General features: G+C 27.8%; 7 protein-coding genes across 9 annotated transcripts; 5 read left to right on the plus strand and 2 right to left on the minus strand.

The window, feature by feature from the left end:
* Window positions 1–256: 256 nt before the first annotated feature.
* LOC128953539 (chromatin-remodeling ATPase INO80-like) lies at window positions 257–2,082 on the minus strand. The gene is made up of 4 exons (XM_054299027.1): window positions 2,045–2,082; window positions 1,902–1,942; window positions 1,650–1,822; window positions 257–1,539 (listed from the first exon to the last, which is right to left on the minus strand). Exons 3-4 carry the CDS (start codon window positions 1,805–1,807, stop codon window positions 294–296), a joined length of 1,404 nt encoding a protein of 467 aa, XP_054155002.1. The 5' UTR covers window positions 1,808–1,822; window positions 1,902–1,942; window positions 2,045–2,082; the 3' UTR covers window positions 257–293.
* Window positions 2,083–3,245: 1,163 nt separating this feature from the next.
* Window positions 3,246–6,607, plus strand: LOC128953511 (ataxin-2-like protein). 2 transcript variants are annotated; one of them, XM_054298995.1, is made up of 6 exons: window positions 3,246–3,584; window positions 3,680–3,869; window positions 3,940–4,171; window positions 4,270–5,933; window positions 6,013–6,483; window positions 6,578–6,607. In XM_054298995.1, exons 1-6 carry the CDS (start codon window positions 3,348–3,350, stop codon window positions 6,583–6,585), a joined length of 2,802 nt encoding a protein of 933 aa, XP_054154970.1. In that variant the 5' UTR covers window positions 3,246–3,347; the 3' UTR covers window positions 6,586–6,607. The 2 variants fall into 2 exon arrangements, with proteins under 2 accessions (XP_054154970.1, XP_054154969.1); XM_054298994.1 differs by lacking the exon at window positions 6,578–6,607 and having other exon boundaries at window positions 6,013–6,542.
* A 293-nt stretch (window positions 6,608–6,900) lies between these two features.
* On the minus strand, window positions 6,901–7,984 carry LOC128953452 (nicotinate-nucleotide pyrophosphorylase [carboxylating]-like). The gene is made up of 2 exons (XM_054298934.1): window positions 7,762–7,984; window positions 6,901–7,702 (listed from the first exon to the last, which is right to left on the minus strand). Exons 1-2 carry the CDS (start codon window positions 7,836–7,838, stop codon window positions 6,901–6,903), a joined length of 879 nt encoding a protein of 292 aa, XP_054154909.1. The 5' UTR covers window positions 7,839–7,984.
* A 422-nt stretch (window positions 7,985–8,406) lies between these two features.
* Window positions 8,407–9,248, plus strand: LOC128953577 (uncharacterized). The gene is made up of 3 exons (XM_054299068.1): window positions 8,407–8,544; window positions 8,610–8,859; window positions 8,957–9,248. Exons 1-3 carry the CDS (start codon window positions 8,532–8,534, stop codon window positions 9,123–9,125), a joined length of 432 nt encoding a protein of 143 aa, XP_054155043.1. The 5' UTR covers window positions 8,407–8,531; the 3' UTR covers window positions 9,126–9,248.
* A 659-nt stretch (window positions 9,249–9,907) lies between these two features.
* On the plus strand, window positions 9,908–11,649 carry LOC128953575 (protein rogdi-like). 2 transcript variants are annotated; one of them, XM_054299067.1, is made up of 8 exons: window positions 9,908–9,968; window positions 10,038–10,109; window positions 10,208–10,351; window positions 10,467–10,550; window positions 10,639–10,746; window positions 10,825–10,923; window positions 11,014–11,142; window positions 11,211–11,649. In XM_054299067.1, exons 1-8 carry the CDS (start codon window positions 9,945–9,947, stop codon window positions 11,343–11,345), a joined length of 795 nt encoding a protein of 264 aa, XP_054155042.1. In that variant the 5' UTR covers window positions 9,908–9,944; the 3' UTR covers window positions 11,346–11,649. The 2 variants fall into 2 exon arrangements, with proteins under 2 accessions (XP_054155042.1, XP_054155041.1); XM_054299066.1 differs by having other exon boundaries at window positions 10,639–10,755; window positions 11,211–11,648.
* Window positions 11,650–13,498: 1,849 nt separating this feature from the next.
* On the plus strand, window positions 13,499–17,130 carry LOC128953583 (proline dehydrogenase 1, mitochondrial-like). Its single transcript, XM_054299075.1, has 7 exons — window positions 13,499–13,815; window positions 15,032–15,240; window positions 15,320–15,360; window positions 15,472–16,190; window positions 16,248–16,534; window positions 16,662–16,750; window positions 16,856–17,130. The coding sequence occupies exons 1-7, from the start codon at window positions 13,507–13,509 to the stop codon at window positions 17,059–17,061; spliced, it is 1,860 nt and encodes a 619-aa protein (XP_054155050.1). The 5' UTR covers window positions 13,499–13,506; the 3' UTR covers window positions 17,062–17,130.
* A 2,006-nt stretch (window positions 17,131–19,136) lies between these two features.
* LOC128953543 (uncharacterized) lies at window positions 19,137–20,535 on the plus strand. Its single transcript, XM_054299031.1, has 5 exons — window positions 19,137–19,312; window positions 19,508–19,633; window positions 19,749–19,883; window positions 20,083–20,289; window positions 20,364–20,535. Exons 1-5 carry the CDS (start codon window positions 19,250–19,252, stop codon window positions 20,505–20,507), a joined length of 675 nt encoding a protein of 224 aa, XP_054155006.1. The 5' UTR covers window positions 19,137–19,249; the 3' UTR covers window positions 20,508–20,535.
* The last annotated feature ends 636 nt before the right edge of the window (window positions 20,536–21,171 follow it).

Below are 21,171 nucleotides of genomic sequence, written 5' to 3' on the forward strand. Positions count from 1 at the left end.
ATGTTACCGGTAATTAAATATTTTAATTTTAATAATTTTAAAAGCATTTACATAAATAAATAAAATTATTTTTATATAAACATAAATTAAAATAATGTTTATACGCTGTTTAATTTTAATTACCGGTATATACAGTAGTAATACTGTATTAAATTAAATTAGCATTTTTTCTACAGTACCGTAAATTTATTTTTTTTCGTATTTATACTATTGATGTAAATATAATACAATATAATAAAATATGGTTTGTTTTGGGATAAATGTGTGAAACAAACAAACAAAAAACAGTTATCTTAAAGAGTTATTTTGATTTTGATATTATTTTCGGTAAAATAAATCCTATGCCTTCTTCTAAGTCTTTTTCTATACTCATTCTTCACTTTATCAAACTGTTTCCAATAGACTAACATTTCTTTGGTCAGTCGTCGAGCTCTGGGGTATTGGTGGCGACCTAACTGTTTCTGATGGATAAGCGTTCGCTTTAGTTGTTCCCGTTGACACCAATTGGCAATCGTCTGGCAGTTCATCAACGCTTCCTTTCGCAACATTTGTTTTTGTTTATAAACTTTGGGTATCTCTTTGCGGGCAATCGTAATCCATAAACTTTTTCGGCGGGCATTCATAGTGGACTCGTCACTCATCAGCGAAGTAGTCGTCGATGTTTTTTTCTTTGTCGATCGTTTCGATGGTAATATTGGTGATGTCAATGGACTTAAACAAGTCGGGGTTGTCGGAACTGTAGCGTACTTTGGTATCGAAAAGTTAGTCATCGTCGGGTGTGTCGGTGTTTGCTGTGATAATGTCTGAGATAGTACTGAACCAAAAGACTCTTCAGTGTCAAAGATATCTTCGGGTAATAGATTAGTTACATTTGATGACTGAGTATAGCTAGAAGTGACCGATAGTTCCACAAATGGCGATGTATTTGAACATTTTGTTTCAAGTATTTCTTTTGGCAAATGTGTATCGTATGTGATGTCATCCAATCCAATCTTTTTCACTTTTATCGGTTTGTCCAGCAGTGTCAGCGGATCAGTAATTGTGGATAAACAAGTGTTTGTGTCTTCAGTTTTCACTTCTATTGCCCCATTGGTCGTAACGCTTGAGATGACACCAACTACTGGTGTTGTTGTTTTAGATTTCTTAGACTTAGACACAGAAACTTTGGTCGATTTTGATCGACTGTTTGGAGTCTTATTAGTATTGATTGACACTATAAACTGTTCTTGAATTGGATTCAATAGACTTGTACTGTAGTGTTGATATTGCATGAGTTGTTGTTGCGGATCAGTTTGAAGGCTACACTCTTTGCGAACTTTCTTATCGAGTCTATGAAAGCGAAGCATTTCGCGAATACAATCGTCGTCTTTCAGATCAGATTCAATGTCCAAATTATCAGACGAGTCGTCGTCTGTTTTGTCCAAAAGTATATTTTTAAGCCATTTCTTGTTTTTCTTGACTTTCGACAAATTATAGATTCGTGTCTTCACTGCTTTCGACTGCTGTTTAGAGACCGTTGTGTTTATCTCTTTATCCAAACTTTATAATCAAAATATTTATAAAATAAATAAATATTCAAATTTCGATACAGATATTAAAATATTAGATAAACATAATTGTGACCAAAAATACGTGGGTCTCGTCATTACCTCTTATCGTTGAGTGTCCTCTCGAGCTGTGCTACTAAACCGTCCAAACGAAGTGCCCGTTCGAGTCTCTGCAGACACAATGGTTTGGCCAGCGGTGCATATCGTGGTTCGACTACCATTGCAAAGCCGCCGCCGCCGCTGATGGCCGTATCAATCATTGTCTATATATCGGACTTATTATTATTTAGAGATCACATCAAATCTTATTAATATTTGTTTGTCAATCACATTGCCTTTTAATCAAACAATTACCGGTAATATTGGATTCAATCATATATCACAACTTTGATGAACTACTAATAATAATAAAATAATACAACAATTAATTCAATAGTTGTTTTCATTATTATTAGTTTTAACACATTTATTGTAATCACAAAATTGTTGAAACAAACCTAACAATTGATAATATAGTGTCAAATCAATGGCAAACACAATGTATGGACATTTCAAGTTAAACTCACTTTTTATATAAATATTTAATAAATAAATTATTATTAATATTATTTTTATTTAAAAACTATTAATTAAATAAATTACTGAATCAAAATATTATATGTTTTTATAATTTATAACAAATTTAAATACAAATATTTATTAATGTTATAATAAATTTAAATTTTTAATATTCTGTAAAACACTATTAAACAGCAATAACTTACGTCAAAACAAATGTAAAACAAGTTATACATTAAATACAGTACAATATAATAGACTTATAATTCAATGTGAATATCAATGATATGTTACAAATTTAATTTGTTATTTATTTATTTTTTTAAATAATTATTTATATTTTCTCATTAATTTATTAATTAATTAATTTTTTCATATTTATTTTCCACTAAAAACATATATGATAATTGATAACAACAACAAAAATGTTTAAAACTCTATTAATTAATAGGTTTTATATAAGTCTCAAACATTTTAGTGTATAAATTAAAAAATATATCTAATAATATCATTTATTTAATCACAATTTGATGATAACTTATTATTTATAAAACTTTGATTTTTTTAAAAAATAATTAATTTTTATTATTGTTAATGATTTGAAAAAGCAAATATCAAAACTATTAAGAATACATATGAATAGTAATAATGTAATAATAATAATAATAATGATATAAATAATCTAAATAGCTTTCTATAGTTTTTTTTCACTATAATTGAGTTAATATATGAATTAATATATAAATTAATTGAATATTTACTGTATTTTTAAAAATATTTAAAATAATTAAAAAATATATTTTTGACATTAATTATTGAAGAAAGACAAAACGTATTTAATGTTTGGCCCAATATTTGTGACACACATATAATATTAATAGTGTTGTGGTGTCAACAGTACAGTACAGTACAGTACTATACATAACACTAAAATACATACAACACTATAGTGACTGCAATACACTGTACATTATAAACGCCATATTATTTGTATAGCAATCCAATGGTTTGCTTATTATTATTAAACATTTGACTCACACTTAATATTATTTAAGTATAATATCATATAATAATTATATGATATTATTATTATTATTATTATAATCATATAATTGTAGTTAAAATTTTTGAAACAATTATTGATTTAATTAATTAATTAGTTAAATAAAAATAACTAATATTAGTAAACCCCAACTAAAAAGCCGTCAACAATAACAACACTCAATAGTGTCCACAAAAGAGATGCATCGGTCGGCGCGTAACACATCAACTGGCGGTGGCCACAGTCACGGCCACAGCGGTGGTGGCGGCGGCGGTGGTGGTGGACGTCCACCTAAGGATAGGGCACAGACTCCAGAGGGTGTCTATCATAACGGCCGGCTCATGCATTGTACGACATCGCTGGTCGGCTGTCTCGTCCATATCGAGTGCAAAGACGGCACCAAATATGAGGGCGTTTTGCGTACCTTTTCGCCCGATGTTAGTAACCGTTGTCTTATTTATTATTTGACGATAAAATGTGACCATTTGTGTGACCACTACCTAATTGTTTTTTTAATCACAAAAAAATGCAGTTTGAATTGGTCATCGACTATGTAACCAAAGTTGACGCCAACACTCCAGCAATTATCGGTTCAAATATTGGCACACTGTTGGCCAGTCTGGAGGCCAACTACGAGGTTTCGCCGCGAGTTATCTTCCAGTTTGCAGATGTGGTTAAATTGCATGCAATTAATGTCGACTTGAATTTTGCCACAAATAAAGGTATTATTGATATTTATTTTTTTAATTTTTGGCTGACATTTGTTTTTTAAAATGACGTTTAAATTATTAGGCCATATGTTGACCGACACAGAGATCAGTCGATTCGACGCTAAACAGTTGAATCGCGACCGAGAACTGGTACCCTGGGATGGGGGAGCCGGTGATAGTGGCGATGACCTCGACCTCGAATGCGACCACAATGGCAGCACTCAGAATGGTTGGGATCCGGACGATATGTTTCGTACTAATGAAACCAAATTTCAGGTCAAAAGCAATTTTAATCCAAATCTGGATCAATACACGTATGTATCCATAACTTTTCAATTGATATCATATATATATCGAGGTATTAATGGTATTAATTACCTGTAATTAATAAATTTATTTATTTAATGATTAGCTGTGCACTGCCTACGGGAGAGGGCGAAGAGTTTGCTAAAAAAGAGCGTATGGCTCAGGATGTGGCCAATGATATAGAGTCGGAACCGATACGAACCGATAGATATGCAAAAGAAGACGCCGACGATGAAGACAAATACAGTTCAGTCATCCGGACAACTGATAATAATAATCAGCAAAAAATGAACCGAAATAATAATCAAATGGCAAATCCTCGGCGTCCTAATAGTAGTGGTGTTGGAACCGGTGGTGGAGGTGGTGGTCGCGGTGGTGGTAGTGGTGGTCGTAATAATCGTAGTGTTAACTCAAATGCTTCTATGGGTTCCTCTCCAGCATTCCATTCCCCTAAATCTCCAAACTATCCAAATAGTAAACAATTTTCAAATAATAGTAACAATGCAAACATGACGTCTTCATATAAATCACAAGAGCCTTCATCTGTGTCCACCACCACAGCTCACATCTATTCTAAGAGCGAAGTGGATGATCACTCGTCGTCAACCACTTCCCAAACAAATTCAATTACTCAACGAAACACTACTATTGATGGTCGAAGACCTGCTAATAATAGATATAATAAAAAGGATGACATGAATAGTGGTGACATGAAATTGAATAATGATTTCAAATTAAGTCCAAATAATGCAGAACTTCATAAAGATACTCAATTAAGTAGGAATAATGAGTCTCAATCCAAACATACTAATGCCAGCGTTAATAGTGGTAACAACACCGCTAATACCAGTGCTGCTCAAAGTGTCAAAAATAAATTACCGGTGAATATAGTTAATAGTAGTAGTAGTAGTAGTAATGATGTGACGACAACACATGTAAAAGATAAACCAATTGACACTCAACAGACACATCATAAAGTGAATGAACAAACACCGGTTAAAGAGGATAAACAAGAAAAATCAGATTCAAGTGGTGGTGACTCTGGTGGTGGTGGTACAGAAGTTGCCAAAAAGTCGACACTTAATCCGAATGCTAAGACGTTTACGCCTCGTTCACCGATGTCATCAATTAATCCATCGGCGACTCCACCATCAGTTGCATCGACACCGTCATCGACGGTGTCTATACCGCCGCAGCACCAAACGCTAACAGCACCGGTTCATACAATGCAACAACAACAGACAATACCCGTTAGTGGTGTAGCACATGGAGCCCAGCGCTTCCAAAGTTCTTTAGTGCAACTTCCACCGCAATATAATGTACTACAACCGGGAATTACACTACCGCTTGGACACAACCAATACTTGATGACAAATATACCGCCTTCTATGACACCCACATATAGTCAACAGCCTAACGCCAATCAGTCAAGAAATTATCGGTCGAAAGGTCCCCAACAGTACACGCATGGCGTGCGTCACGATTTTACACAACAATCGGCGCACGTTGCCGCCGCTGTTACTGGTCATCCTGTATTGGCTACCGCTCCCATTTCTGCACCGCAACAGATCCCCGTTACGTACGGTCATCAGCAACAAACAACTATGGTGGCACAGCAAGCGCCACCTCAGCACATGTATCAACACATGTATCAACAATTTCATCCCCGTATGAGTATGAATGTGATGCCTCAACACACGGCTCAGATGACAATGGGTGTGCCGCAAGCCGTCCAATACGATGCCACACAATTGCAACATCTATACGCAGGTAAAGCAAACTTTAAGCCATAATTTATATAATATCTATTTTATTATCGGTAATTAAATAACTATATTATTATTATTAGCCGGTGCTGTCCAATTGCAACACATGGTTCAACAACAACAGCCACATCAACATAAATCGCATCAACATATGGGCAACAGTGGTGGCCATTCAGGACACAGTACCCCACAGTCGGCTACACCGACTACACCGCTTCACGGTAATGCGCCGACGCCATCACCGGTTCATCATCAGCCTAACCAACCACCTACTCCTACACCACAACAAACTGTTATGTATGCAAACGTGGCGCAGGGACACAACCCGAACAATCAAACGATAGCACATCACTCGGGTGCTGGCGCTACCTATCATAATATAGTTTTGTTGCCAACATCACATCATTCAGGTCCTCATGGAGGACCTCATTCTTTAGTTCATAGCTCTTCAGCTAACCATCACAATGCTGCCGGTCCCGGAACCACTATACTACCCGTACAGCTTATTACCAACTCTCAAGCCCAGCAGCAAAACAGTTACAATACCAATACTGGTATGCATATTAATGGTTAAAATCATTGTAATTAATTAATAAATAAATAATAATAATAATAACTATTAATTTCATTTTTTACGATTGAATTTAGGTGTATAAGTAAAATGTTTTTAGTCATCACTAATAAATAATTGAATAAAAAAATTATCGATAATTTTGTTTAGGATTTGGTTAGCATTTTAATTCAATCAAAATTACGCTCTAATTATAATGCTTTTGTAAATTAAATTAAAATGTCTAAATAAATTTAAACATTTTCAATAAAAAAAATTATATTAGCGTAAATGTTTGTTTCTGATTTTGATTATATTTGTATAAATAGATTCACACAAACAGATTACAGTATATAAAATATAAGTTGAAATTTAATTTGAAAAATAAATTTTATCAATTACTGTAAAATTAATTAATTTTTTATAAAGATTTTTGAATTTTCATCGAGTAATCAACTGTTGGGTAGCCCTGAACTAAGCAACTCATTGATATAATATCTATCCATTGATTGGCAAATTTGTGGACATTATCCGGATTGATACCACCGCTGGCCTCAATCAAGCAATCTTTGTGTTGGCTTTTTATATGTTGCGCTGTCTGTAGTAGTAATTGGTCGTCAAAGTTGTCTAACATAATGATATCGGCGCCTAATTGTGCCGCTTCTTCGGCTTCTTCCGGGTTGCGACACTCGACTTCAATTTTCGGTACAAAATCACCGACACTTCTGACTGCACTTATGGCCGCCTTCACTGAACCACTGATGACAATATGATTGTCTTTGAGCATAACCATTGTCGACAAGTCGTATCTGTGCGGCGATACTCCTCCGATCAAAAGTCCATATTTTTCGACTGTACGAAATCCGGGTGTTGTTTTCCGTGTGCCCGCAATCATACCTTTCCAACCGATTGTTTGCAATGATTGTCTCAGTTGTCTAGCCTGAGTGGCCACACCCGAACATCTGGACAATACGTTAAGTACGACACGTTCGGCCAATAGTACAGATCGCGCTTTGCCGTCAACGTAGGCTATCTGAACTGATCCCGATTTTTGACCATTTAACGATATGTTATCGCCCTCTTTAGTTAGCCAATTGACACGACAGTCCAGTTCATTGAATATAGCGTTAGCAAAGGGAACGCCAGCTAAAACACCGTCACTCTTGCATAGTATCACTGCCCGAACCTCTTTGTCATCGCAGACCAGTGCCTGCATATCAAAACTTATCCATAAAATTAAGTGATAAGTTTTTATATGAATTTATCAAATTTATTTGCAAACCTCGACAAGTCCTCATTGATCCAACTTTTAGCCAACTCTTTTAATTGTATTGGATTTAAAATGTTTTGATATGACATTTTTCGATATAATTGTTCAAACAAACAATAATTATTTATTAACTACAACAGTAGTATATGTTTTTAAATACAACTTTTTTAAAAGTATTTATTTTTTAAAAATTAATTAAATGTTATTTCTCACTTAAATAAAATTGAAATATTTAAGTATTAAATGTTATACAAAAGTTTCATCTGAAGTATATTTTTATACAATTAATACTTTTTTTGTATTTTTCTAAACATATATATAATCTAATCTTAATTGAAAAAATATATTTGATACTAATATTTATTTTAAGGATATAATTAAATAAATCCGATTTAATCAATACACTATCTAAATATAAAGTACAGTACAAATGTTCATACAGTGTACAGTATAGTATAGTATACACTGTAGATTACGGTTTATATTAAATAAAAATTATGATTTATTACTAAAAAATAATACAATTATTAATAATTGTAACATAAGTTATAATATTAACAAATTTAATTAATTACATCAGATTAATGACAACTATTGTACTAAAAAAAAATTAACATTTGACTCAATTTATATAATATTAATATTATTGTTAGTAAATACACTGTAAATACTATGACATGCAATACATATGGATATGTTTAGAAAGTTTGTGTAAATGTTTTAGAAATTGATAGTCTAGTCAAACAATTGACAATTTCTATAGACATATAAATATAATAGACATGTCATTCAATGGTTAGTACTAATCATATAATTAATTATACATTTAATTGAATGAATGATAAATTGATTTTTTATAGATATCATCAACTCGTGTACAGATATGCGGACAATAGAGCACGTGTTGTCTCGATTGGATAACACGTGTGGTGACAGCAAACATCAAACAACGGTTCAAAACAACGACAACAACAATCAGCAGACAGTGTTTCAAGTGATTTATGGCAATCACAAGCCGTACAAGAAGTATCAACAGTACTCGGATGACGGCTTTCTGTCTATCAATTTGACCACCAATTGGTGTCAATTGTATGCCATCGATGGCAAATGGTATCCATATATATATATATCTTATATATGATAATCATATGTTTTTAACCATTAATTTCATAATCTTATTAATAATATTATACTCTATTTTTTAAAGTATTTGTGAGACTAAACCATTGAAGACATCTAATACTATTGGCGATCAACTGGTCTATGAAGAGGATAATGAGCTAATTGTTGGCAACAAATGTGTTCAACTAAGCTGTCAGGTGTCACCCAAACAGTTCAAAAGTGGCCAATATTTTGCTACCGATTCAACCGATTAGTTGTCCAATTTATTTATTACTATTTATTTATTGAATAATTTTTTTATTGATTATTACAATTTTTAAAACTTCAAACTATTTGTTTCATATGTTTCAAAATATTTATTAAATACAGTTAAATTACCCGGTAATTGTATATTAAATTTTTTATTTATATAAATAACAATAAAAATAAAAAATGTTTTATTAATTAAAAGTGTATATAAATATTGTATATATACTGTATATAAATGTATAAATAATTAATAAAAAATATCTAATTTACTTAATGATAATTTATTTAATACCATATTGAATATTAATTAACATGAGCATCTCTAATTTTATTATTATTATTATTATTATTATTATTACCGTACTTTAATTTATTTACATATAAATAATGTATGAGTACTATACAGTACTACAGTATATCAGTAATAATATTACATTGAAGTTTACATATACGCTATGATATTGTATTACAATTGATAGCAATACATTGGGTATTTTAAAATTTCAATGTTCAGTATACTGTACTGTACTGTATAATCAATGTATTAATACAATACAGTCACACAAACACACAGTGTATGCATTAGTATAATACAAGTGATAGGACATTACATTTAATTGCTATCACATTACTGTGTATATAATGTCATTACTATTGCTGTCAATCAATTGAGATAGTTTGAAAAATTTTATGACATTGGTCATATTAATATGATTAATATATTATATTAAATTTAGCATAAATTTATTAAACATTAAAACATATTAACATTAAATTGTTTTTTATCACATATATTATTATATCTGAGAGAATCGGTTCTATAAATGGATGAGGAATTATCAGCACTGGTATGTCATTATTTGCTAAACTAATTGACTGACTGACTGTCCTTTTTTTTTTGTTCACTATTTAAATAGGAATTGGAGTTTGAATGGCTTCTCAACAAAGAAGTCAATACTATATTATCTCAATTGCATTCACTGATTGTGGTATTTATAATAATAATAATAATAATAATATAAGACAATAAAATATTTCAACAATCAATTGATACAATAATTGTTAATTATTTTCACCCCAATTATAGGAGTGTTGTCGCCGTTTCGCTGTCCATAATATGCCCGGATTGGACTCATTGGTCAAAACAGAGAAACTACAGCTTAATTGGAGTTCACATTTGGATCAGATCAAGATTTTGGCCACTCTTTCGGCCGATAATATATGCTATGCTGTAAGCAATTTGTTGTTTAATAATTATTATTATTCAAGACTAGTAAATCAATTAGTAGTTTTTTTTAAAGAAATAGTTATTTATTTAGTTATTTATTATTCATAACTAATAATAGGATATAAGTCTTCGTCTTCATAAACACGCCATTCCTAATCAGCGGACAATTGTTCAAAATGATTGTCAATGGAAACTACATCAGGTATTTGATATATATATATATAAATGTCAGAAATTTATGACATCTTTTATTATATATCAATTGATTTACTACTTTGAATGGATCCCAGATTCAAGACGCCTCCAATCATCTCATATCTGCTCTTAATTTATTGACTTCGCCACCACTCAGATACGATTCAAATGATAATAAATATGACTTCCGATCGGCTCAGGAGGTGATCGAGGTTTGTGTGTATGATTTTATGAACTAACTAATAGTTTTTTGATTGTTGAATGATTGATCTGATCCATAGATGATTAACAATGTTATGGGTTGTCTGCAAAGGGGTCGCAACAGTTTGATTGTGCCGAAGAAGCGTACGATTGAAGAGTTGCAGAGCAGCAGAAATATGGTATTTATTTAATTATTGAATTGAATCAGTAATTGATTTATGAATTAATTGAATTGGTTTTTGTTGTCATCTAATCATTCATAAAAAAAGCATTCACTTCAGCCACCCCTACCTAATGACTTGGCCGTCAGTTTCTACATCCAGTCCCACAAATTGGTTTGCGCTGTCTATCATATGCTGCGCGACCACTCCGGACAACTAAAGTTTGATATCTTTCAAGTAATGATGAAATATTTACGGTAATTGATATTATTATTATTATTAATATAATTTGTTGGTTGGTTTAGGCCGAGACATCAGTCGGTTGGTTAAGTGAAGCACTCGTACTCTTTACCGTTTCTCTTCAATTTTGTCAACAACTCAAAGATAAGGTCTCAGTGTTTACCCAATACAATGACATGAAGTGCAACAACAAACCATAAAACTATGGATAACTTCTCTCTTCAAAAATAATGAATCCTATTCTCTACACAACACTCATCTCAAGAAGTGGTTCAACAATTAGTGTTCAAAAAAACAAATTGGCAAACAATTATTAAATGAATTTATTTACTAAATATAACAATAATAGCATAATTAGTCACATTTTTGTTAAAAAAAAGTATTACGTATAAAAAGTACTCAAATTTATTTGTTTTTTAAAAGTTTATGAGTTTTGTATCTCACACTAATCGGGTTTTTAAATTTAATTGAAATGATTTTTTTTTTAAATATGAGAACTAATAATACATATATTTTTATAATTTATTTAAACTTTATAATCTCTAGGCTTAGATTTGTGATAAGAAAAAATATTTTAATTATTTTGTTTGTTTGTTTGTTTATATAACACATTCCGTATACTTCATAGACATTGTCATAATTGTTACAAATATTAAGTTTATTTATATAAAAAGTTATTAAAATCTATTTAATTTTTATTTTGTTTGAGGGATTGTTTTGGGGTTTTATTTGATGGATCAAAAGTTATGAATTTTTTAGCCATAGCTCTCAAAAAATTGTTTTAAACTGACACCTAATTATAAATTTATATATATATATTATCATCTAATTTGAATGAGACTACTGATCCATATTCACATACAATCAATATATCAAAACCCAACAGCAAAATAAAAACAAATAAAACTATTGAGTACTTTAATTAATGAAAAAATTAGTACAATTAGCTCAAATTGCTTATTATATATATTTATAGATAAATAAAATATATAAGTATTGTACAGAGTCTACCAGGTTAAAAATTAATTATTTAAATTTAATTAGCACCATTTTTTGACTAAATAATTATTTATAATTAAAAGTAATTTATACCAGAAAAATAATAGCAAATAATTTATTTAAATGCCTTTTTAAATATTTTAGGAATAAAAAACTTATTAATAAATAAAATTATAAAATATCGTAATATTAATTAATTAATTTTTTTTTGTAAAAAGTGGCCTATAGTTTGAAGCAATAAAAATGTTTGTTTTTTCAAAGATTTAATTGCAGATCAATTAATTGTGTCAAAGTTTTAAACTTATTTTTAATTATTATTTTTAATTAATTAATTAAATAGCTATTGAATACAACAACAAAATGTAGAATATTTAGAGCTGTATATACAGTATATAAGTAATCATATTTTATTCACTGAATTATTTTATAACTTATCTTATTTAACCATGGATAGATAGTAAAGTAACAAAAAAATTTTAATTAAAAAATATATATAATAATTTTATATTTTTACCGTATGACCTTAAAATAATATACAGTATATAAATGGTATAAATACTGTATATTTAAAATTATGTATAATATTCCGATAAACAATATTCCGTTTCGACCTCTAATACATATATATATATCAGTTGAACACATATACAGTACTGTTTAAAAAATACAGTACAGTATTAATGTATAATAATATTAATAAAAATACTGTAAATACCTTATGTATAGTGCATTTGATTGCATAATTGTTTTGCATTACATTAATAATAAACAACTACTACTGTACTAATTTATTACTAAATTATAATGTGCTAAATATTTGTACAATTTTTATACAATATATATAGTTATAGACAGTAAAGTATATTGAGATAAGGATATATACATTTTATTTGAATTGAAACTATTACTAGTCTAAAAAATGTTGCTAGCTGATTATTATATTAATATTTATTTAATTTGTTTGATATCACGTCATTATACATGTTGTCAAATAAGTAATACAAATCATTAATTTATTTTATTATTTTAGTGATTATTATTATTGTTGAATGAAATTAATGATAAAACTTGTTAATATTAATTATATACACATAATAACTATCGATAAAATAAATGTGTTAATGTGTTAAGTGTGTATGTTTTTTCTAATCAATAAATACTTCAATTTTTAATTGTTAATTAAAATAAAAAAAAGTATCAATGTACATTTTTTTGTATTGTACATTGATACATCATTTTTAATTAAATAGTAGTTAATTTTATTTAGTCAAATATACAAATATTTAGATTATTATATGTGTTTTAGTAGTAAATAACACATCAATTGATTGATTAGTTAATCCATAAGAATAAAACATTCAAATGGCTTACAGAATGTGTTTCATTACCACAACAACAACTATCGCCAAGAATCGGATGTCTTGTTGTTGTTTAGTCAATAGATTAGTTACAATCAATAGTTCAGTCAATAATAATAAAAGTAGACGACATGTGTCGACTACCACCACAACCAACAGCACTGGGAGGTCGTCACACCAATCGGCGACCACTGGCCTTAACTTTGACAACACTCGCGAGGCATTCAAAAGCAAGACAACCAGTCAATTGTTACGGGCATTGATTGTATTAAAACTGTGTCAGTACGATGTCCTCGTTAATAATCATACTAAGGTATGGTATATATATATATATTCCTATATGAATAATAGCACCTGTATCAATTATAGAGCACCTGGATCATTTAGTATTTATACATTAATTATATTCTGTATTTTAATCAGTTAAAAAATATGTTAGTTTATTATACAGTATATGTACTGTAGTTTAGTATATATATATGATATTGCTAATTTCATACGATTAAAAAAATTTCATTGTCTGGAAATTTAATCAAGGTCAATTGAATATTAACAGCAAAAAATATGGCAATGTTTTTATTTTTTAAATATTTATATATATATATATATATCAATATATAGGCCAAACACAAATGCCTTCAATATATTTACATTATAATACAATTAAAAAATACATAAACATACTGTATATATATATACAGTATAATCACTATACACTTACAGAATATTCTCTATTAATACTGTTATTATTGTAATATTTTATAAAATATATTTTTTTCAAACTACACATTATTTTTTTTTTAATCAGAATCGGTATAGTTTTAGAATATACAATATTATTAACGATTAATGTCCAATAATTAATTAATTATAATTAATTATTTAGTTTTAAATATCAATAAAAATGTTTAGTAAAAAACTAATTCTACTTTATATACATGTATTATATCATACTATTTATTGAATACTATTTAAAAAAAATAAGTTATATTTGCTGTGATTCTTATGGGTTACATATGATTATTATTCAATTTTTTTACTATTTATACTAATCTAATTAATTAAAAATTAATTATTGATGATTAACCCATAAAGCCGATGCATTTTATACAGTAGTATTCAAGTGTAGAAAATAAAATAAAAAATTTAGTACAATATATTAAATATTAGCTAATAAAAATATTTTAATTACATTATATTATATAATTAATTATATTATTATTATTTGAATTAGATATTTTTTATTAGACAAATAAAATTTATATTATATTTTTTGTTTGTTAAATTATTTTGTAAAAATTATAAATTATGGCACTTATAATACTAATTAATACTTTTTCTAGGTATTAAAATATAAGGCTCTGTATTATTAAAAATATATAACAAATTTTCATTGATTTACAATAAATATTAGAAAAACATATTATAATTTATTTTTTATTAAAAAAAATTGAATTTAATTGAAATTATTACACAATTTATGAATCAATCAAATAGTTTTGATGATAAATTTGTTGTTAAACATTTAGCTAATAAAAATTGGTCGAAAAGTTTTAGGCGATTCGCTATTTAAATGGTTGTTAAAAAATTCATTTTATGGCCACTTTGTCGCCGGCGAAGATGAACAGACAATCCGACCGACTTTGGATCACTTGCGCTCGTTTGGTGTCAAATCAATACTCGATTACAGCGCTGAAGAAGATATTACCGAAGAGGAAGCCATTCACCATGAGATGCCGTAATTGTTTAAAACCATTTTTTATTAATTAATATTTAATTAAACAATTTTTTTCAATTAATTGTATAATTTTATGCAGAGATCAAACAACTAATTCAAACCACCAACAGAGCAAAGACGGTTAGGAAAATATGGTTTATATTTGAAATAAATAATTCAATTGAATTGAATTGAATAACAAATTTTTGTTAATAATAATAATAACAAAAATTTTTTTTTATAATTATTCAGAAAGTTTAAAACAATTTTCGCCGCAAAAAGAGTTTGCCGACCGACGCAAATACCGACCAGTGGCCCGAACCTATTTCTATATGAACGAAGCCAATTGCGAGAAAAATATGACCACTTTTCTCAGATGTATTGATGCAGTGGCCGGCGCCACACACGGCACCGGTTTTGCTGCGATCAAACTGACAGCATTGGGTCGTCCCGTACTGTTGTCGCAACTATCGGAAGTGATTGTCAGAACGCGAAAGTATTTTACAGAGATTACTGGCGTCGAAAAGATGGTCAGAGGACACATATCACCGGAACAGTTCCAACATGATTTGGACCATAGATTCAATATTGATACGGACAATGAAGAGATCAAGAGTTGGCTAAAACAAATGGATTACGACCGACGAGGACTAATGAATCTGTTTTCATGGAACGGACTCATAGATATGCAACACCTGATTAGCGATCTGTTTCGTGTACCGAATCTGACCACTGGTCTCGTAGAGCCAATTATCCGGGCGCTGACAGCCGAGGAGGAAGAAATGTTTAGAAATATGATGCGCAGAATTCATACGATTGCCAGCACTGCCCGCGATCGGGACGTTCGGGTACTGATCGACGCCGAACAGACATACTTTCAGCCGGCCATCAATCGGATTACTATGGAATTAATGAGAAAATATAATAAACAAAAAGCTATTATTTTTAATACCTATCAGTGCTATCTAAAGGTTTGTTGTTAACGATATATCTTGATTAAGATTTTTACCATTAATTTCATCTAATAGAGTGCTCACGAGTGCTGTGTCGTTGATCTAGAGTTGGCTCAGAGACAGAACTTTTATTTTGGGGCCAAACTTGTTAGGGGAGCCTATTTGGAACAGGAGAGACATAGGGCACAGGTTATCGGCTACGATGACCCCATCAACGATACCTATCAACTAACCACTGATATGTATCACAAGAATCTCGAATTTTTTATGAATAAAATTATCGAAACGGGAATCGATAACAAAAAGATTGCTATAATGGTTGCCACACATAATGAAGATACTGTTAGATATACTTTAAAAAAGTATTGATTATTATTATTATTAATACCATATATTTATTTACTGATTATATAATTAATGTTTTTTTTAATTACCGGTAATTATTGTATATACCGTAACATTTTATTTTTAAATTTTTAATTTTATTAGAATGAAAGAGTTGGAAATTGAACCAAATCATAGAGTCATATGTTTTGGACAGTTATATGGGATGTGCGATCAAATAAGCTTTTCATTAGGTATGTCCTATTATTGTTACCCTAATTTAATTCAATTATTTTTTATAAAATACAAAAATTAATTACCGGCAATAAAAATGTATTTTTGTTTTTCTATATTTATAGGACAATCAGGTTATTCAGTGTATAAATATGTTCCGTACGGTCCCGTAGATGAAGTAATACCATACCTGTCCCGTCGGGCCATTGAAAATCACGGAATCATTAAAAATGCTAAAAAAGAGAGACAATTGTTGGCCAGAGAGTTAGTTCGGCGCTTAAAATGTGGTCATTTATTTTACAAACCAATTGGAAATTATACACCCATTTGAGCGCATCATTATTAAACCAAAGATTAACAAAAATAATAATCAATTGATTCATTATTAACAAAAAAAATATTTTAGTCAAATCATTCACAAAAAAAAGTTTTAATGATCATATTTTTTTAGTGATACTAATGATTGTTTTTTTTTAGTAATTTGATTTTATTGTATTAAAATTTTATTCACAAATTTGTTGTTAATTGTTAATATTTAATTAATAAAAATGTTATTATATTTTTTTCAAGTATTATTATTATTATATTGCTAACTATTAATATAAATTTATATATTTTATATATAATTATAACTATTGTCTATCATTATATTGTATTACATTAGAGATAGGAAAAACAAAAATTTATCAATTGTTACTTGATAATTTACTAATTAGTTAACATTATCACATTAGATAAAATTTACAAATATGCAATATTGGATAATAAAATTAATTTTTTTATATCCATATATAATCTATACAAAATATATAGTATTAAAATATACAAAAATTTAATCTAAATTTATAAATAGATTTATTGTATATGTAAAATAATTATTTAACTTACACTGTAAACTATAAATATTTATAATATTGTTTGTATTAAAGTTTATTCTGATTTAAGTTATTTAAACTATAATATAAATACAGTTTGATTAAATTTATTTATTTAAAAATTATGCGAATCAATATTAGAAATATATATATTTTTAAAGTAAAAATATTACTTATCGGTAAATTAAAATTGTTAATGGTATTTGAAATTGAATATTGCATTTTTTAAAAATGTGTTATTTTTACAAAATCCATGTTTATATTACATATAAATAAATATTTAAATGCAAATTATTAAATTATAGACTATTTATAGAATTTATCTAACATAAGCATTTTAAAAATTATTTAATATTTATAAACTTATTTTCAAATTTATATATATACAGTATATGTATATATATTATAGTCTAATAAGGCTACAATAAAAACAATTTTATTAAAATTAATAAATTGTTTAAAATATCAGATTAATAAAAATTCTAGAAATTTATTAATTCTATTTTTTAATTTTAGTATTTCAAATAATTAATTTTTTTATTTATAATTTTAAATTATTATAACTTAATATTATTAAATATTTTAATTATAAACAATCTTACCAAATGTTAATGTTGTCAATACAGATGAAAGATAATAAATAAATAAAAAATTAATAGATGAAATATTTATTATATAATAATTAAATAAAAATTTATAATAGCTGTGGTCTAATATGTTACAATAATCACTTTAACAATATAAAAGTAATAAATAATTAAATCAACAAAACATTTTAAACAAATAAATATTGTATATATAAAGTTTAAGTAACTAATCTGTAACAAAATTAATAATTAGTTATCATTATATATATATAATTGATTTGATTGACAAATTTACAATAATATAAGCAAACAATGTATAAAATATTCCAAAGTTAGTAATATTAAACTGATTTGAATTTTGATTTTTTTTAAAGAAAATAAAATGAAATTGAAATCTAATACAAAAACAATTTGTCACTTAAAACTCTCTCTCTCTCTCTCTTAAAACTTGTTGCCCTTGAGTTCAAGTTTTTATGGATATCTTTACCCTTACTTTACACTTGTATTATGACTTTTATAATAATTTTGTACGCATTTTAACAGTCAATTATATTTGCGACTACTACTGGGCAGTATCATAATCATTAAGCAAGTTTATTATATAAATAACTTATTATAAAGGTATATATTATACATATATATTGATATATATCATGGTGTATGATAATACAGTATTTTACATTATGTAAGCTAACATTTGTTTTTTTTTGTTGAAGTTTTGTTGTCATCATATCCTTTATGAGATAATATCATTATACTGTATTTATATACACTGTATAACTAATTAAATGAAAAACAATAGTTATCATGTATTGAAATCATAATTTCCTCATAAGTCTACCTAGTTTTTTTAGTGGTAAAATAAATGGCAAAATAAACAAATAATACTAAATAAGTAATCGTTATAATAATAATAATAAATATTTTAAAACCACCACCAAATATGATACAACATTATGTGATTGTCAAATTAGTTTTGTGGCTATTAATTAATAATATAAATATTATTTGTCGGCAATCATTGTTTACTGTAAACGCTATCACTATTAAGGATGATATGCGGGATGAGAAACACGGCATACAAATGGGTAAAGTGTTTGAAGGATGCGATGATGGCATTGTATGTATTAATTATATATACTATGATATTATACAATATATAATATATTGTATATTAGTTGTATTGATGTTATTGAAAAAAAAATTAATTATGATTAAGCATATATTTTATATACTATATTAAATAATAAAATAAAAATTTATGAGATAATAAAATATATATATATATATATACATATATATATTTGAATACCAGAATAACTTGTCGGTAGACTGGGACGGATCACCCGTAAACTACACGTGCTTTAGTGGCCACCCATTACCAGTTGATCCAAGTATAAAAAGTGTTGAGCACTGCGACAATATTGCAGCCAATTATTATGTATGTATTAAATATTATGTGTTTAGTTTATAACTACTGTATTAATAATTAACAATAAAAAATTTTATCACCCGTTATGATGATCCTAACCATTAATTTTCATCATAACTATCAGCCTCAACACCATTGTATGGATGAGCCTATAGTCTATAACACAAGTTTGCCTACTTTTGGCGATCACCGACCACTTTGGCCAGTGTTTGGAGAGTACAAGTTTGTGCCCATTCAGAGATGGCTTCACAACATTGAGGTTTTAAATTAGATTTAATTTTATAATATAAAAAAATTAATTATTAAAGATCTAATTAATGATTAATAATTGATTGATTGCATGTATGAATATTTCATATAATACAAATAGTTATAAAATTTTATAAGTTATGAAACTTAATTATGCTAAATTAATTGATATAAAATAAATAGTTGATTATTTTTACCATAAAATTTAGCATGGTGCTGTAATAATGTTATACCATCCCTGTGCCAATAAAATAATGGTTAGCCGACTACGAGCACTGGTAACCGCTTGTATTGGCAAACATATCATTACACCGTACAACCAGTTAGCAGAGGACAGGCCATTGGCACTCATCACTTGGGGCTGTCGGCTAACTATGAATCAAGTGGTCATCGATACAGTTGTCGACTTTATTCAAGTAATTTTCCAATATCTTTATATAAATAAAAATTTAATTTTAAATTTTTTTTATATAAATGTTTTCATAACCAGAAAAACTCAATGAAAGGACCGGAAGGTAATTATACCAAACAGGGTCAATATGGACAACATTTAATCAAACGGTCACAGTTACCACTTACGGGAACCATCACTAACGGTACCACCAAAACAACTATATGCCCTAATTTTCATTAATAATAATAATAAGTTTTTTAAATAACTTATTTAATAATTTGATACTCATTATATTACTGTGTATTATAATTTATATTTTGTTTTGTTGATAATTATGATATACAGTATTAGTAATCATTAGGAGATAATTTTTTGTTATATTATAAAATGTATGATATATTATAAATTTAAATGTTTTTTGTTTGTTAAATTTTAATTTGTTTTTTAAGCTATTTATTATTAATTAATTAATGAAATTGAAAATTATTAAAAAAATTTATTAAATATACAAAGTTTTTTAATGTTTAATAATATTTTATTTATTAAAATGATTATATTAATTATATTTAATAACATTTAGTAAAAATTAGCTAGGTCATTGATACATTTTTTTTAATACAGTCATTGTTAAGGTACAGTATAATAGTTTATGAAATATCAATTACATTAGCGATTATTTTAATAAAATTAAAATTTTGAAAAAATTGTATAAACTTTTTTTTAAAAAAATATATTATTTAAAAACTATAAATTTATAGTAATATTACTAATAATATTTAAAGTAAATTATTATTATTATTATTAAAACAATTGGTAATCATTTATAAAATTAAAATAGTAATCAACTAAAAAATAGGGGCGTATTGTTAATGATAACCCCGCGTCACGTGATATATGAATTAAT

This window comes from Oppia nitens, unplaced genomic scaffold (genome assembly GCF_028296485.1).
Source record: "Oppia nitens isolate AA-2021 unplaced genomic scaffold, nextdenovo-longstitch-racon4-pilon3 scaffold22_pilon_pilon_pilon, whole genome shotgun sequence".
Lineage (NCBI taxonomy): Eukaryota > Metazoa > Arthropoda > Arachnida > Sarcoptiformes > Oppiidae > Oppia > Oppia nitens.

Excerpts from the sequence above, each read along its gene's own strand:
- LOC128953511 (XM_054298994.1), top strand. The coding sequence starts at position 3,348 with ATGCATCGGTCGGCGCGTAACACATCAACTGGCGGTGGCCACAGTCAC. Across the intron at positions 4,172-4,269 it reads CCAAATCTGGATCAATACAC|CTGTGCACTGCCTACGGGAG; the intron begins GTATGTATCCAT and ends TTTAATGATTAG. Across the intron at positions 5,934-6,012 it reads ATTGCAACATCTATACGCAG|CCGGTGCTGTCCAATTGCAA; the intron begins GTAAAGCAAACT and ends TATTATTATTAG.
- LOC128953577 (XM_054299068.1), top strand. Across the intron at positions 8,860-8,956 it reads TATGCCATCGATGGCAAATG|TATTTGTGAGACTAAACCAT; the intron begins GTATCCATATAT and ends TATTTTTTAAAG.
- LOC128953452 (XM_054298934.1), bottom strand. The coding sequence starts at position 7,838 with ATGTCATATCAAAACATTTTAAATCCAATACAATTAAAAGAGTTGGCT. Across the intron at positions 7,703-7,761 it reads ATCAATGAGGACTTGTCGAG|TTTTGATATGCAGGCACTGG; the intron begins GTTTGCAAATAA and ends TTTATGGATAAG.
- LOC128953575 (XM_054299066.1), top strand. The coding sequence starts at position 9,945 with ATGGATGAGGAATTATCAGCACTG. Across the intron at positions 10,551-10,638 it reads GTCAATGGAAACTACATCAG|ATTCAAGACGCCTCCAATCA; the intron begins GTATTTGATATA and ends AATGGATCCCAG. Across the intron at positions 10,756-10,824 it reads CGGCTCAGGAGGTGATCGAG|ATGATTAACAATGTTATGGG; the intron begins GTTTGTGTGTAT and ends TCTGATCCATAG.
- LOC128953583 (XM_054299075.1), top strand. The coding sequence starts at position 13,507 with ATGGCTTACAGAATGTGTTTCATTACCACAACAACAACTATCGCCAAG. Across the intron at positions 16,191-16,247 it reads CCTATCAGTGCTATCTAAAG|AGTGCTCACGAGTGCTGTGT; the intron begins GTTTGTTGTTAA and ends TTCATCTAATAG. Across the intron at positions 16,751-16,855 it reads TCAAATAAGCTTTTCATTAG|GACAATCAGGTTATTCAGTG; the intron begins GTATGTCCTATT and ends CTATATTTATAG.
- LOC128953539 (XM_054299027.1), bottom strand. The coding sequence starts at position 1,807 with ATGATTGATACGGCCATCAGCGGCGGCGGCGGCTTTGCAATGGTAGTC. Across the intron at positions 1,540-1,649 it reads AGGACACTCAACGATAAGAG|TTTGGATAAAGAGATAAACA; the intron begins GTAATGACGAGA and ends TTGATTATAAAG.
- LOC128953543 (XM_054299031.1), top strand. The coding sequence starts at position 19,250 with ATGCGGGATGAGAAACACGGCATACAAATGGGTAAAGTGTTTGAAGGA. Across the intron at positions 19,884-20,082 it reads GATGGCTTCACAACATTGAG|CATGGTGCTGTAATAATGTT; the intron begins GTTTTAAATTAG and ends CATAAAATTTAG. Across the intron at positions 20,290-20,363 it reads CAGTTGTCGACTTTATTCAA|AAAAACTCAATGAAAGGACC; the intron begins GTAATTTTCCAA and ends TTTCATAACCAG.